At 48.1% G+C, this 15134-nt stretch overlaps 1 protein-coding gene across 1 annotated transcript in view; it reads left to right on the forward strand.

Moving 5' to 3' along the window:
* Positions 1 to 987: 987 nt before the first annotated feature.
* The window catches only part of LOC126155893 (uncharacterized protein K02A2.6-like), a 236996-nt gene continuing 222849 nt past the window's right edge, over positions 988 to 15134 (forward strand). Inside the window, exon 1 of the mRNA XM_049916264.1 lies at positions 988 to 1010. Within this exon, the coding sequence (XP_049772221.1) occupies position 1010 (1 nt within the window). The 5' untranslated portion in view covers positions 988 to 1009. The remainder of the gene's footprint in view (positions 1011 to 15134) is intronic.

Here is a 15134-nt window from a genome sequence, read left to right on the forward strand (position 1 = left end):
GTAATCAATGCTCAAGGCATACATCCGAGCCCAGAGCACCTCCGTGCCATACAGGACTTGCCTTCACCGCAAACTTTGAAGCAGCTACAGAGTGTGTTGGGAAAAATTAACTATTATCACCGTTATTTTCCGAATGCCACTTCCATTTTAGCTCCGCTTCATCGCTTACGCCGTAAAGATGTTCCGTTCGTCTGGTCGACGGAATGCGAATGCGCCTTTCGCCAATTGAAATCGGCGTTGCTTTCAAATACTTGCCTTACGCCATTCGATCCCCAGAAACCCCTTTTGTTGAAGGTCGATGCCTCGGATTTCGGGATCGGTGCTGTGCTTGCGCACAAAGATGGTTCGCATGATCGCCCTAATGCCTTTTCGTCCAAATTGCTGTCGTCAGCGCAAAGAAATTATTCCCAGATAGAGAAAGAAGCTTTGGCTCTCGTGTTTGGTGTTACTAAGTTCCATGATTTTTTGTATGGTCGTCACTTTACCATCATCACGGACCACAAACCTTTGACATCGCTTTTTCATCCGAACAAGCCTGTACCTCCGCGTACCGCGCAGAAATTCATTCGGTGGTCTATTTTCCTCTCGCAGTACCGCTACGATATCTTGTATCGGTCCACTGCTAAGCACGGAAACGACGATGCGTTGTCCCGTTTGCCTGTTGCTGAGGATAAAGCATTCGATTCTTCCTAACTTGCTTGCATGTTCATTGATGCGGAATCTGATGACGTGGTCGAATCGTTTCCGATTGATTTTCGTCGTGTAGCAGCAGCCACAGCTGCTGACCCTGTCCTTGCTCCCGTTTTGCGTTTTTTTGCTACGCTATGGCCCTTGTCCAAGTCGCGGATCGAGGATCCGTTGGTTCGCCGATTTTTTGCTCACAAGGAGAGACTTTTTGTACGGCGTGGTGTTTTGTTGTTGCGTTCTGATAATGATCATCTAGGGTCGTGGTCCCACGTTCGTTACATACCTCTGTCTTAAAGCTTCTCCACCAAGGACATTGGGGTATAGTGTGTACGAAACAACTTGCTCGTTGGCACTGTACTTGGTTCGGAATCGATGCTGCGATTACGAATATGTGCTCTTCTTGCATGGCGTGTGCTGAACAACAATCCGCGCCACCGCGGAAATTCTTTGCGTGGCCAAATGCCACTTCTCCTTGGCAACGCTTACACATAGATTTTGCTGGTCCATTCTGGAATGCTCGATGGTTGGTTGTTGTCGATTCCTTCAGTAATTTTCCTTTTGTTGTCCGGATGTCTTCCACGACGTCTTCTGCCACCATCCGAGCGTTGTCTGCTATCTTTTGCGTGGAAGGTCTTCCACAGACTATTGTTTCCGACAATGGCCCACAATTCATGTCCGCAGAATTTCAGTCATTCTGCAAGGCCAATGGTATTCAACATCTGACGTCCGCGCCGTTTTCGCCTCAGTCAAACGGTGCCGCTGAACGATTGGTCCGGACTTTCAAGTCACAGATGTTGAAGTTGAAAGAGTCGCATTCTCGGGAGGACGCGTTGTTGATCTTTTTGTCTTCGTATCGCTCTCAGCCCCGCGATGGTCGCTCGCCGGCTGAGTCGCTTCACGGTCGTCCTCATCGAACCTTGATGTCTTTGCTGCATCCACCGCATCGGGTTCCTGTACAGCGGCAGACTCCTGCTTTTGCTCCTGGCGACGTTGTATTCTATCGTAACTATCGCGGTTCACGGCGTTGGCTCGCAGGGCGCATTCTTCGCTGCCTCGGCCGCGCGATGTATTTGGTTTTGGGGGCCTCTGGTGAGGTGCGTCGGCATCTCAATCAGCTGCGCCTCTGTCGTCGCCTGGGTTCTGCCGCTCCCCGTCTGCTTTCAGCGACGGTGCCGTCCGGTCAGCGCCCTGGGGACCCATCTACTGGCTCGCCTCACCCCCAAGTGTTACCGACGATGCCTTCCATTCTGCCCCATGGCGACGCGCCGCCGCCGCAGCCCGCAGAGGACGCTTCGCTGCAGCCGTCAACCGCCTCCCTGGGTCACGCGCCGCCGATCGCTTCCCGTGACCAGCTGTCCTCCGCCATGGAACTCTTGCCCGCTCCGGACCACATGGCGTCATCGCGCGTCGGATACCCCGACGCAATGGAGATCGACCCTTCGGCTGCTCCTGTCTCATTACGGGCGCATACGCCGCATGTTGACGTGCACCCTGGAGTAGGTTTCCAGGCGTTTTCTAGCTCCCCTCGGACCGAATGGCCGGGTGCGTGTTGCACAGCCTCGCCTGTTGTTGGGCTCCCCACCTCATCGCATTCGTCAACATGGGGCCCTCCCCACGGCGGGCGGAAGCCTTATGCCACGACCGTTCGCCGATTTGCGGGGGAGGAATGTGGTGTCACCGCCAGACACCACACTTGCTAGGTGGTAGCTTTAAATCGGCCGCGGTCCATTAGTACATGTCGGACCCGCGTGTCGCCACTGTCAGTACTTGCAGACCTAGCGCCACCACTTGGCAGGTCTAGAAAGGCGGACTAGCACTCGCCCCAGTTGTACGACGACTTTGCTAGCGACTACACTGACGAAGCCTTTCTCTCATTTGCCGAGAGACAGTTAGAATAGCCTTCAGCTAAGTCCATGGCTACGACCTAGCAAGGCGCCATTTGCCTTACAGTGATTGTAATTAACCGTATCTGGAGATAGTCTCACTTGTATCGTGAAGAGCGATGTACCACAATGATGGAATAAAGTTAAGTATCCGAGGAGCTGCATACTTTTCTTTAGTGTATTCATAACTTATCCTGTTCCAGACTTCACGCCAGTCGGCGTGTGTGTACGCGTGCCTTTCGGCTACTTCCGAGTGGCGTGACTGTCTTTCTACGCCACAACAGGGTTAAGTCGGGAGAGCGTGGAGGCCATGACATGAATTGCTGATCATTATCTCCACCACGACCGATCCATCGGTTTTCCAATCTCCTGTTTAAGAAATGCCGAACGTTATGATGGAAGTGCGGTGGAACACCATCCTGTTGAAAGATGAAGTCGGCGCTGTCGGTCTCCAGTTGTGGCATGAGCCAATTTTCCAGCATGTCCAGATACACGTGTCCTGTAACGTTTTTTTCGCAGAAGAAAAAGGGGCCGTAAACTTTAAACCGTGAGATTGCACAAAACACGTTAACCTTTGGTGAATTGCGAATTTGCTGCACGAATGCGTGAGGATTCTCTACCGCCCAGATTCGCACAATGTGTCTGTTCACTTCACCATTAAGAAAAAATGTTGCTTCATCACTGAAAACAAGTTTCGCTCTGAACGCTATACTTCCATGAGCTGTTGCAACCGCGCCGAAAATTCAAAACGTTTGACTTTGTCATCGGGTGTCAGGGCTTGTAGCAATTGTAAACGGTAAGGTTTCTGCTTTTGCCTTTTCCGTAAGATTTTCCAAACCGTCGGCTGTGGTACGTTTAGCTCCCTGCTTGCTGTATTCGTCGACTTCCGCGGGCTACGCGTGAAACTTGCCCGCACGCGTTCAACCGTTTGTTCGCTCACTGCAGGCCGACTCGTTGATTTCCCCTTACAGAGGCATCCAGAAGCTTTAAACTGCGCATGCCATCGCCGAATGGAGTTAGCAGTTGGTGGATCTTTGTTGAACTTCGTCCTGAAGTGTCGTTGCACTGTTATGACTGACTGATGTGAGTGCATTTCAAGCACGACATACGCTTTCTCGGCTCCTGTCGCCATTTTGTCTCACTGCGCTCTCGAGCGCTCTGGCGGCAGAAACCTGAAGTGCGGCTTCAGCCGAACAAAACTTTATGAGTTTTTCTACGTATCTGTAGTGCGTCGTGACCATATGTCAATGAATGGAGCTACAGTGAATTTATGAAATCGCTTCAATCATTTGTAATAGCCCTGTAGTTAAGTTTCTGTTTACTGTATTTAGTTATTCGTTAATCATTTCTGCTCTTGTCCAGCTTTCCTACCGAGACAGCTGCTGCGCCACTCTGTAGCGCACCCCTCCTTACCACCGTGTACGAAGCAGTGCATAACAACCATGGCGACGAGACGTAGTGACGTAGTTCCTACGAGTGGCAGTCTCCATATCTTGTTGACTTCTTCCTGTTCTGTCGTCTTTTTTGTTACTTTTTTTCGTTTTCTTGTGCTCTGTGTCCGCAGCGTTGGCCTTGCTTGCGCTCTTTATGTTCTAGGCTTCGAGGTTGGTGCTTTCCTCCGTCCATTTTTGTTCACTCTGTGCTTATTTTGCTTTTCGCTGTTCGTGTACACATGATGGTTACTACATCGCAATCGCCCACTGCACCGTCTGCTGTTGGGCTACCCAGTTATTTAGTTTCAGTCAGCAAGTGGCGCAACTGCTTGACGTGATGAATCGCTTAATCATGGCGCAGATGACTTCAAACAACACGCCGGATCCAACGGCAGTGCCACCGCCTTTGTATGAGCTATCATTTCGTGAATTTCAAGAGGCGAGGGAAGACTGGACAGAGTACCTCACAAAATTCAACACACACATCCCAGCGCGTCACATTCAAAGTACTGACCAACATTTTTATTTCTTGCCCATGGCTGCAGATGACAGTTTATAGGTTGTGCCAGAAGTTGCTTCTCACATTGTGACCTGAGTTCGTACAATATGAGGATCTATCTCAAAGTATTATGAGGACAGGGTACATGTGACGGCTTCCCATTACAAATTTTTGGTTTCGTAAGCGACAAGGACAGGTGTATAGTCAGTGGGTGACAGAACTACAAAGCGTTACTAGACGGTGTAGATTCAAAAGTGAGTGTGGCAAATACTACGGCGATGCAATGTTTGGTCATGCGATCTCACACGATATGACTCATTCTCAAATTATTGAACAGATTCTTCAGTTCCCAGACCCTTCCTTGCAACGGGTTCTACAGATTATAGACTATTATGTTTTCTGCGAAAGCGCAGCAGACAGTTTTGAAGTTGCGCCATGACGAACAGGCCGCACAGTCGGTTAGCTAACAGCGGCCGAACCAGCCATGGCCACAGCGTTCACGTGAAACTATGTCGAATCTGGTTCAAGGTACGAAGTCGCGCCATCGCTGTAATTCAGCACATGATGGCCGTTCTTAGCGCACGCGTGAGGCGACTTGCTTTCTTTTGCGACAATCGGGGACAGTCTGTGTGATTGCAGAAGTGTAAGGCATCCTCTGCTGCAACTGCTTCACGTAAGTATACGTCACAATCAGTGTATAGTCTGTCTTAAACCACCCACTCTTTCTTTTTGCAGAACAACAGTGCAATAGCCCATTCAGGAAAGAATTCCAAATCATCTGTAGTGCCACATGACGACAACGAACTTCCTGTGTTTCTCACTATTGCTGGACAACCAGTCCGTTAGCAACTTGACACTGGAACTTCAGTGACTTTATGCTCAACCATAGTACTTACGAACTGCTTGGCGAAGCTAAGTTGTGCAAGCCTGAGAGTTTAGCTTATGCCAGTAATTTTGTAGTCCACGTCACAATGAATGACAATGCACGGCCACGTTTTGTTAGAACTCGTTCTGAGTCAGGCACTTTGAAAAGAGACAGCTCAGAAACTTACTGTTTTGCCAGACAATGAGGTCACAGCAGCCATTATTGCAAGTCAGTGGGCGTCCTCTGTTATGCATTGTTAACAAGCCGTCTGCCAGACCTTCTGTGCAACGGTTTTAAGAAACTTGTACATTCTCAGTCACAGACAGTTATCCATTGCTGTGCCCAGAAGAATTGGTGGATAAATTGTGTGCTGGTCGTTACCTTTCCGAAACAGATTTTTTCGACGCTTGCTAGCAAATCCCTGTGGATGAGCGCCTGCAACAAATCTTTGTCACTAACATTCAACTAGGCCTCTTCAAATACTTGAGATTCCCGTTAGGCAAAGCTTCCGCATCTGCCATATTTCAGCAATTTCTACAGCAGATGACTGCAAAATTTCCTTCTTACTCAAATTATTTAGAAGATATTGTCGTCTGATGTTGCACCCCTGAAAAACACATAATCAGTCTTAGTGTACTGTTGTAAGTGTTGTCTGCAGCTGGTCTCAAAAGTAACAGCGACAAATATGTATTTTTTCAGACTGAACTTGAGTTTACTGGATATTTAATTAATAGTCAGGGTGTGCACCCATTGCTTGCTATCCGTGACCCCACGCAATGTGTGGGAATTGCAGTGCGCGTTGGAGAAGTTCAAATATAACATTATAGTGGGACTTCGGCCACTGAATATATCAGGATGACCAAATGTAGCGGGAAGAGGTAGGAGGCAATACACACTCCTGGAAATGGAAAAAAGAACACATTGACACTGGTGTGTCAGACCCACCATACTTGCTCCGGACACTGCGAGAGGGCTGTACAAGCAATGATCACACGCACGGCACAGCGGACACACCAGGAACCGCGGTGTTGGCCGTCGAATGGTGCTAGCTGCGCAGCATTTGTGCACCGCCGCCGTCAGTGTCAGCCAGTTTGCCGTGGCATACGGAGCTCCATCGCAGTCTTTAACACTGGTAGCATGCCGCGACAGCGTGGACGTGAACCGTATGTGCAGTTGACAGTCTTTGAGCGAGGGCGTATAGTGGGCATGCGGGAAACCGGGTGGACGTACCGCCGAATTGCTCAACACGTGGGGCGTGAGGTCTCCACAGTACATCGATGTTGTCGCCAGTGGTCGGCGGAAGGTGCACGTGCTCGTCGACTTGGGACCGGACCGCAGCGACGCACGGATGCACGCCAAGAGCGTAGGATCCTACGCAGTGCCGTAGGGGACCGCACCGCCACTTCCCAGCAAATTAGGGACACTGTTGCTCCTGGGGTATCGGCGAGGACCATTCGCAACCGTCTCCATGAAGCTGGGCTACGGTCCCGCACACTGTTAGGCCGTCTTCCGCTCACGCCCCAACATCGTGCAGCCCGCCTCCAGTGGTGTCGCGACAGTCGTGAATGGAGGGACCATTGGAGACGTGTCGTCTTCAGCGATGAGAGTCGCTTCTGCCTTGGTGCCAATGATGGTCGTATGCGTGTTTGGCGCCGTGCAGGTGAGCGCCACAATCAGGACTGCATACGACCGAGGCACACAGGGCCAACACCCGGCATCATGGTGTGGGGAGCGATCTCCTACACTGGCCGTACACCACTGGTGACCGTCGAGGGGACACTGAATAGTGCACGGTACATCCAAACCGTCATCGAACCCATCGTTCTACCATTCATAGACTGGCAAGGGAACTTGCTGTTCCAACAGGACAATGCACGTCCGCATGAATCCCGTGCGACCCAACGTGCTCCAGAAGGTGTAAGTCAACTACCCTGGCCAGCAAGATCTCCGGATCTGTCTCCCATTGAGCATGTTTGGGACTGGATGAAGCGTCGTCTCACGCGGTCTGCACGTCCAGCACGAACGCTGGTCCAACTGAGGCGCCAGGTGGAAATGGCATGGCAAGCCGTTCCACAGGACTACATCCAGCATCTCTACGATCGTCTCCATGGGAGAATAGCAGCCTGCATTGCTGCGAAAGGTGGATATACACTGTACTAGTGCCGACATTGTGCATGCTCTGTTGCCTGTGTCTATGTGCCTGTGGTTCTGTCAGTGTGATCATGTGATGTATCTGACCCCAGGAATGTGTCAATAAAGTTTCCCCTTCCTGGGACAATGAATTCACGGTGTTCTTATTTCAATTTCCAGGAGTGTATTAAGACTTGTCCGAGGTTTGCAAATGATATACTTGTTTCCACTACAGTGCCTCGTTCACCTCAGTCTGTGTTGCAGACTCCCGCAATGCTGAGGCCACCACCCCAGCGACCCAGTGCCACACACTGTTGTGTGTCGGCCTTGTAGGGCCATGTTGTCAGGGCTGCGCTGGCAGCTGACTCAGCAGTCTTCTTCCCTGTTGACACAGTGCCGCTCCGCTGGGAGCTGCCGAGTGGCCTACTGCATCTATCCTCACTGGCATAGCTGAAATCATGGCGACCACAAGTGCCCACGATTTGGCATCCGAATCTTTGGCCCTGGCCCCGGGATGCCTTCGGCATGTGTTGGGAGCCAGGACGCCTGCTCACGGTAGTGAGCTGTCGAGTAACTTGCCACTGGCTGGCTGGCTATGGATCCCGTGTCTTCCTCAGAGGGTCGAACCAGCGACCCGATGTGGACTGGAACGCTGACGCTGCATCTGCTGCTGCGTGTGGCTGCTGGTGTAACACGCCGTGACATCCAGGAGAGCTGTCACACTTGAATGAATCTCGTTAGTAACCTACACCTATGTATACGTGGCTGCATGCCTTTTTTTTGCTAATGAGCTGCACTGAGTCACGTACTCACAACAGCTAGGTTGCGCCAGTCGGCCCCTTCTGCCAGTAACTTGTACCATGCAAACCACTACGTTTATACTTTTCAGTGGTTGTACGGCCCTGTGGCCTCCATTCTACTTCGAAACCGCTGGTCAGCATAACTTACGGTTAACAGGTCCACACCTGGCTGTAACTTGTGCTCTCAGATATGTTGCATCGAATCTAACTTTCCTATCTTGGACTGTGGTGCCGCTACATTATTGCCCTCTTGAGAAGGACGCGGTCCCCACGTCGACCCTTAACTAGCTCTTGTTTGGGTCGGCACCTATGAAATATTTCCTTACTATTGGAAAGCTAAAATGTGGTCTAGAGCCCCTTAAAACCATGACATAAACAAAACGTAAATATTCCTTACTAGACGACCAGTGCTCAATCAACCCCTTACTTACTCGTCTCACGCCCTTGGTATCCAATCCACTGGGACTTAGACTACCCTTGGTTCCCTCTCCGCATGATCAGAAAGAAAATAACACATAACAAAGTTAGGGCTGCAATGACACTTGGCATAGAGGTGCTCAAAATGATCGGTATTTGCCGTTGCTTTTCCCTGTACTGAGCGACATGTTGCACAAGCTGTTCAGCTGGTATGCGCCCCTCTTGCTCTAAAATAAACTGGTTTATGGATCTCAACAGACCTGGCCCCAGAGTTTCATTTAACAAGGTCAGATTCTGCCTTGTCGAAAACTCTGAAGTGGCTTCTGGACTGTACAGCTGTGGCTGCGTAACATTCAATTGCCTGACTCCTGAAATTGACGCTGGCAAGTGGAAGGCTGGTCCTATTATGTTACACTTAGTTCCATTGATTAAAATTCCGCCCCCTTCCAGCTCTATACGTTTCGCTTCTGTAAATACTCCCCGCCAAAAAAACTTGCTACTACTACCAAATTGTCATAGTTGGAGAAGATCCAATGCTTCCTGACCTGTTGCAAGCTCAATTTTGGCTCCACAATATCCCTTGGAAAGTCTGTTCCATTCCCCCAGACTAAAAATAACTGCACCGTGCATGTGTCCCATATTTCTAGCTTCAAAGATTTTCCTCCAACATTCACTATTCTTAATCCAAACTCAACACCGATTGTGTGACTACTATCATCCATTAACTTACATTATATGAACTGGTGCAATAAACAAGACATTCCTGACCCAGCACTGTCGATAGCTAAAAATTTAAACAGGAAATCGTACGACTCTGACATCGTTCAACGCTTATTTATCACGGGTTTGCCGCAAAATTTACTCCAACACATTTATTTCTCCAGAACTGCTTTTGATTTCTCCTCCAACAACACTCCACATATGTCAGACGCTACACTTCCCTTTCTAGTGACCTGAGGACAGGGATCTTCAAGCTCCTTTCTCTCTCTTCAAAAGGACTGCTATATTCGAAAATACCTATGACATATGGGAATTCAATGCCTAATTACTTTACACAAACCAAATGACAGATGACACGAAAACAAACAAAAAAAAACTACAAATATTCTACTACTTTCTGGATCGCGAAACATACGGTATTTCCTGGTTTTTCTCTGTGCTTAGCACCTCTGTTCACACTCTCTTTCTTCCTCTTTCCTTCCATTTACACGCCTGGACTCACGTCTGGGCAACCCTTAAATGGCCGTAACCACTCAATGTGTACTATCGTAGTTCTAGTTGGCAGCTGAAGCTTAACATTAAATGGGGATGTGGTTTCAACTACTTGGTGCGGACGTTGATACCTCTTGAGGAACTTCTTCGTTTTCCCTTTTTGCGTATAGGGGCTGGACAGCATTAACCGTTGCCCCACTTTATGCTGCGGTAAACTTCCTTTCAACTTCACTGCGTCTTCCTGCCTTTACAAGGCCTTTGTATTCGCCTTTTGTACCCGTTTACAAACATCCCGAATTGTTCTCGTGAATTGACGTACATATTCACCGGCCCATCCTTTCTGTAGCTTCACTAAATGAAACGGTGACAGCATTTTTCGCCCGTTCACTATCTCATGTGGGGACAAACCGGTATTTGTACGGACTTTTGTTTTGTATGCTCAAACAATATGCTTCAAATACTCGTCCCACTGATGGTGATGAGATTCCACATAAAAACAGCATCTTCCCGATTGTTCTGTGTACCCGTTCTACCCTTCCGTTGGCGTGTGGATGGGACACGTCCGTCCTCAACTTCTTTACGTTCAACAATTTACACAATTCCTTCATTAAATCCTACATGAAGTTTGTCCCTTGGCCAGTATTTATTTTCTCTGGTACACCAAACTTCAAAATCCAGTTGTTTACTAATGCTTGCACGACCATTGGTGCCTGTTGATTTGACATAGCCACCATCTCCATATACCTCGAGAAAAAGGTCTGTTATTGTCATAACGAATCTGTTCCCCGATGGTGTTCGCCTAAAAGGTCCTAAGACATCGACCCCCAGCGAAGAATATGGACATGTCACTTCCGGTAATCGTTGTACCTGTATCTGTTTCCAAATTAAATGTGCTCTCTGCGCACGTGATATACAATTATTGACATATCTACATCTACTTTCCTGCCTCTCCACCAATACCTCTCCGTCACTCTCCTATTCGTCGCTCTACACTCTCCATGACCAGATAACAAGTGATCATGTAACTCCTTTAAAACCTCATCCCTCAACGTCGCTGGCACTGCTACCCTTGGTCCTAACTTTGTTTCCCTGCACAAAAACCGTCGTACATATTAAATTGTGGCTGTGTCCGACACAATTTACAGTAGTTGTCCGCATCCTGTAATTCTTGCTATACCCATATGTCATAACCTATGACTCCTACCTTAGCCACCTTCCTACTTAGTGTATCCACATTACCGTGCTTCTTCCCAAGCTTGTGCACCACCTCGTAGTCGAATTCACTAAGCCTCACAGCCCATCGAGCGAGTCTAGTGGACGGATCGTTCACCCCAAAAACCACATCAATGCAGCATGATACGTCGCTAACCGAAATCTTCTCCCATATTAATAACATTTCAAGTATGTGATTCCATACATTACGCTAAGGATCTCCCTCTCTGTTGATGAGTAATTCCTCTCTGCTGCATTTACCTGCCTATACTCATAGGTTACAGGATGTTCTTTCCCGTCAATTTCCTGACTAAGAACACACCCTAATGCTTGATTCGATGCATCGCATGCTAGTATAAACTCCTTTTCAAAATCTGGAAACACAAGAGCCGGACTTGATGTTAACACTTCTTTATGTTTGTCAAACGCTTTCTGACACATTTCTGCCCATTCAAATTTCACGCCCTTCCTTAACAATCGCAATGGCTGTGCTAAATCTGCAAAACCCTTCACGAACTTTCGATTGAAAATTCCGATGAATGACTGCACTTCCTTAACAGTTTTCGCTTCCAGAAAATCCCTTACAGCCTGTACCAACCTCGGATCTGTTCGCACTGAGTGCTTACTGATAATATGACCCAATTATTTTACTTCTTCCAATGCAAAATGACACTTCTCCAGGCTCAACGTCAACCGAGCTGCTCTTAACCTAATAAAGAATTCCTTAACCGCTGTATATGTTGCTTCATACTACTTGAATACACTATAATGTCATCCAAATAGACCAGATATTGCCGTGGTTTCAAACCCCTCAAGACACTGTCTAGCAACCTCTGAAACGTTGACAGAGCGTTTTTCAAACACAATGGCATCCTAATGTACTGGTAATGGCATCCAGGTGTAGAGAAAGCAGTTTTTGGACGATCCTCTGGAGCCACCGCCAACTGATGATACGCACTTGTCAAATCCATCGTAGAAAAGTACTGGCACTGTTCTAAGCGTTCCAAAATCTCCGAAATTTTTGGAACGGGGTATGCGTCCGTTACTGTCTTAATATTGAGGTATCGGTAGTCACAACAGAATCTGTATTTCTTAGTTCCATCCATAGATTTTTTAGTCACAACGACAATGCCCGCTCCCCACCAACTATTACTAAGCTCTATAATACCGTCCGTAAGCTGCTGATCAATGAAATCCTCTACGATCGGCTGCAAATACCTCGGTATTCTGTATGGTTTACGGTAAACAGGTGCTTCATGCCCTGTTGGTACCCTATGTAATGGAGTTGCTACTAACGAGCCTTGTGGGAAAAAAACAGATCGTTAAATTCCCACAATAATTCTTCCATATGCTCTTATTCTCCTTCTTTCAAATGCTTAATTTTGTCACGCAATGCAGTTCTATCGGCAGTTAGTGGTTGATCACTTCGCCTACCTCTCGAACACGTCTTCATCATCTGGCACATCCAAATTTGCTACTAAAACTCCTTTCCTCAAATTCGCGCCGACAGTGCTAAAATCATTCACGTTCAAGGGACTACTCGCCCATCGTTCCCCTCCTGTACGCGTACAACACCATGTTTCACAAAACAACCCAATGGACCCAAAACTTCATTATCCTTCAATGGTTCAATAGCACATACTGTACCCACTGGTAGATTCGACTCCACACTTACCCGAAGCGACTTCCCGGTGGCACTAGACACACACTCACGCTAATTAAGCCTCAACGCTAATGTATGTGGTTCAGTTGTTTTTTTCATTACGCTGAACGCCCCTCGCCACAGCTCTGCATACAACAGTTTCCCCTAGCTGGAATAACATTCCACCAAGCTCCACAGTTCGTTGTTCAAGGTCAATTTTGGCATGATGTTGATGCAAGAAATATATTCCTGGGATCATGTCGTAGCCTTCTCTTACCCATGGTACCACCTCCATGCATGCATCAGACTTTCTACATTCGAAAGTCAACTGTCTCCGACCGCAAAGGCATGACGTCCTTATCCTCCACTCCACGCAACCTATAATGTGGTGGGCCTAGCTTCCTTCGTCCCATTATATTCCTAGTAGCCACTGACACATGCACCCCTTTGTCCAACAAAATCTTAAACTTGTTAGTTCCTGTGGATCCTTCCACTGAACATTCCACCTATGCATACATATTCGTAGCATTGAAATTAAACGGGAGCTCCCTTAGGTGGGTCTTGGGCCCCCTCTGCCGTTTAACGCTTGTCCACCTCTCCTATTTCCACTTCTCCATCCTCCCCACTGCCAATATCCACCCCTTCCTTTCTTCCTTGGTGATTGGGTACATTGCCTCTGCGCGTGTCTCGTACGACCACACTTAAAACATTTCACACCCTCTGTTAACACTGTTTGACAATCATGTACCCCCAATGCCATGTCTATTTCCTCACATTGGATTGCCAGCTGAATGGCCGAATACAAATGTTTCGGAGTCCCTTCACGCACTTTCCGTGATATATGCGCCGGTTACCTTCTCAAAAATACATCAAATGCCCTTGCCTCGGCCTCCTGCAACAGAACACTATTCGCTTCATCACTCTGATCCAACTCCTAAGTATACTCATTAATTTCTCTTATTCTGTCCGCCAATTTCTCTACCATCTCTCCCTGTCTTATCGTCACTGTACTCAACCTCTCCCAAAAGTACCGAGCGCTATTCTGTTTCTTGTACCTTTGTAAAAGCCCCTCCTTCAACTGCATTAACTGCCCTGCCTTCCTTTAGGCTTCAGAACACCTTATGTCTTCGCTTCGCCCGTTAATCTTATCTTGGCTACATGTAACAACTGGTCATCAGACCAACCATTCATCACCGCTGAAATCTCCAAGTCCTCCACAAAGGAACGCACATCCTCGGATGCCTTGCCAGAAAACAGAATAATCAAACTCGCGGCAGCTGGATCAAGCTCCTGCTGCGACATCCTAGGCAACAACGACTGATTAGATGCGGTTTCCCGCTCACTTCTATATGTTAATTCATTTCTCAACTGCGTATTGTCTGCTGTCAATTGTCCTAATTTTTTTCCGACAAAATTCGTACCGCTTCTGCTTCCGACGCACCTTGCGTCCTTGACTCTGCCATTGTATTTCTTTCGTTGCCAGTTAGTCCCAAAAGAAAAAAATTTAACTACAAGAATAACCAGATTTGCTACAGCTCCATATCATCATACTCGGTAACATCATAAGCCAATAAAAAAGCGATTAAATGCTACGAAATAAAATAAATGTTACTGCCCCAAATACACTAACACTTACTCTGACAACAAAAAATACTATGTCCATGCAAAATATCCACAATGTGGCTTGCCAGGTGCCATACTCAAAACACAAAAAGGAAAAAAAACCTCCAACACTCAAAAGAAAACGTGTCAAAACTAACCATATCTTGTGACCGCAATACAGGCAGTGGGCTCTAACGTCGTGCTGAACAGATGAAGTCTGCTATTTTTATACCAAATGTAGTAGTACTTCTGCTATTTAATGTATCAGGATGACCAAATGTAGTGGGAAGAGGTAGAAGGCAACCTTATTAAGACTCGTCTGAGCCTCCCAAATGATTTATTTGTGTCCATTACAGTGCCCCGTTCACCTTGGTCCACAATGCAGGGTCCTGCAATGCTAAGGCCACCACCCCAGTGACCCAGTGCAACGTGATGCTGTGTGTCGGCCTTTTAGGGCCACGTCGTCAGGGCTGGGCCGACAGCCGACCCAGTGGTCTTCCTCCCTATTGACTCCACCACTGGGAGCCGCCAAGTGGCCAGCTGCATCCTTCCTCGTTGGCGTGGCTGAGATCGCGGCGACCACAAGCGGCCGCAGTCCGACATCTCAATCTGTGGCCTGCCACTGGCTGGATGGGTACAGATCCTGTGTCGGCTTCAGAGGGTCGAACCAGTCACCCGCTGTGGACTGGAACACTGGTGCCCCTTCTGCTGCTGCATATAGCTGGTGGTGTGACACGCCCTGCCATCCAGGA

The sequence above is a fragment of the Schistocerca cancellata genome, unplaced genomic scaffold (assembly GCF_023864275.1).
Source record: "Schistocerca cancellata isolate TAMUIC-IGC-003103 unplaced genomic scaffold, iqSchCanc2.1 HiC_scaffold_1101, whole genome shotgun sequence".
Taxonomy (NCBI): Eukaryota; Metazoa; Arthropoda; class Insecta; order Orthoptera; family Acrididae; genus Schistocerca; species Schistocerca cancellata.